The sequence below is a fragment of the Solanum dulcamara genome, chromosome 5 (genome assembly GCF_947179165.1).
Source record: "Solanum dulcamara chromosome 5, daSolDulc1.2, whole genome shotgun sequence".
Lineage (NCBI taxonomy): Eukaryota > Viridiplantae > Streptophyta > Magnoliopsida > Solanales > Solanaceae > Solanum > Solanum dulcamara.
Window position 1 is genome coordinate 68,003,047 of NC_077241.1, and position 2,126 is coordinate 68,005,172.

The 2,126-nt window shown below is 39.2% G+C and overlaps 1 protein-coding gene across 1 annotated transcript; it reads right to left on the reverse strand.

Moving 5' to 3' along the window:
- Positions 1–575: 575 nt before the first annotated feature.
- On the reverse strand, positions 576–1,754 carry LOC129889459 (protein ENHANCED DISEASE RESISTANCE 2-like). The gene has a single exon (XM_055964754.1). It carries the CDS (start codon positions 1,647–1,649, stop codon positions 708–710), a length of 942 nt encoding a protein of 313 aa, XP_055820729.1. The 5' UTR covers positions 1,650–1,754; the 3' UTR covers positions 576–707.
- Positions 1,755–2,126: the final 372 nt, after the last annotated feature.

Below are 2,126 nucleotides of genomic sequence, written 5' to 3' on the forward strand. Positions count from 1 at the left end.
TGGCCTTTAAACAGAAAGGGTCAAGCCAACTTTGGAATCGGAGTGCACGCATATAGAAGAATCATTTATGGAACAATCAATAGAGTTATATACAACACCCTTTTCCCATTATTCAGTAAAGGTAAAACAATAATTAAAGTGTCACCAAAAACAAACAAAAATGATGTATTTAGAAGCCAGAAGTACAAATTCCAAATCCATATACGCCGGAACAAGGCAATGCCAGTATTTATTTTAGTTAATCAACCCATAATTGCGATACAAAGACAAACAAATCGAATCCAAACCAAAAAATGACTCATTCAATCCCCATTTTGCTTTTTTGTATTTTATTAGAATTTATCTTATCATCATAGAACATTGTGCATATATTTAACTATATTAGAAAATACATTATCAAAGAGAGTACAAATAAAGTTATATAATTAAAGTGTTTCTTGTTTAGTTAATTTTCTGATCGTAAAGTGTACTAAAAATTTACCCCAAGCCTGAGTTTCCACAAATGAACATTTTGGGTGTGTCAGTTTAACAGGTATGATCAAAGTTAAACTGATATGATTAATAAAGAAAACTAATGAGAGGAAGAAATGAAACTTTTATTAGACAAGAAAAGGTTAAGCTTAAGCTTAGACATCTATCTACATGGATTCCACCAACAATTTCCCACAAAATATGAGAATATCAAATAATTTTGTTTTAATTTCTTCTTAATCATTTTCGTTTTCACCGTTCTCCTCAGCTTGGACTCTGCTACTATTGATAGGATTATGTAAATTAGCACTGGGTAATACCTTCCTTGACGACGTCGTATCAATAAACGTAGCTGAGCTCATCTCCATTTGACAAACCCTAACTGCCCCAAATAGCTTTTCGGGCAACTCCTCCTCCGTCTGTGATTCCACCAGAAAACCCATGTCGATCGTCACCGACGTTACGTAACCTAACGCCAAGTGCAAAATAGCGCTAGCAATCGCTGAGCTGCCGATATCGACGTCAATTTCTAAGTAATTAGGACCTCTATGATAGTAGCAATTCAACGCTTTTCCGAGTATACAAGCTGAGTAATTCCCTACTGCGGCTTTCACGATCCACGGGCCTTTCACGATCCGGTTCACGATCTTAAACCTGCTGTTCCGATACGAGTCATCGCCGTTGACGAACCGATAGAGGAGAGAACCCGGTTCGAGCGGCTCATCGTCGTTTGTAGCGAAGTAGAAGACCGCGCTGTGTTGGTCACGCCCTGGGACTTGGAGATTCACAGCGAATATGAAGGTTTTGAGAGACTTCCCTTCGGAGTGAGATTTCCTCAGCGCGTTCATCACACGGTTGTCGTGTCGAGCGAGGACGTGGTCGAGCTTGGAGTTAGATCGGAGCCAATCGACGCCGGCGGGCTGTAGAAGCCACGCGCCAGAAGGTATTTTCGCTTTTTTCGTGAAGTAATTTGGCCCTCGCAGATTAAACAGGTCTCCCGGTGGTGATGCCCAACCGTTTTTTCCCTTTTCCAAATCCACATGCTTTAGTGATCCGCCGGCTATGGATTCTTCCCTCCAGTCCCCGGCACCTCCACCGCCAGCGACGGAGGTAGAGGTAGGCACGGAGGAGCGCTGATTGTGGAGCTTTTGCTTCTGGTTTTGCTTAGTGGAGCACATTTTCCGGCACCGCTACTTTTCCGTATGGCGATTGGAGTGTAGTATTAGCAGTAATAGTAAAACTCCGATGAAAAAGGGCGCTTCAGTATCCCTTTTGGATGTGTATTTATGTGAGACAGTGAGAGTAGCGGAACAAAAGCACCCTTGAGTTTCGTAGAAACTACGATAATGCCACCTTTTCAATGCCACTGACAAATGACAGCTAATATTGTCAAAATAAATAATGACAGAAAAGTACTCTTCTATCGTTCACTTTTAATATTTATTATTTACAATAGACATCCCTTTGAAAAATACTACACTACTATAAAACATATATTTTTTAATATAATATTTTATATTAACTGAGATTATAAGAATCATTTTTTAGTAAAATTGAAATTTTATGTTTAGTAGAATGATAAATAAAAGTGAAGGGATTAAAACAATTGCACAATTCTTAGAGGCAAAGGTTTTCCTGTTTTGGAATATTAGTGA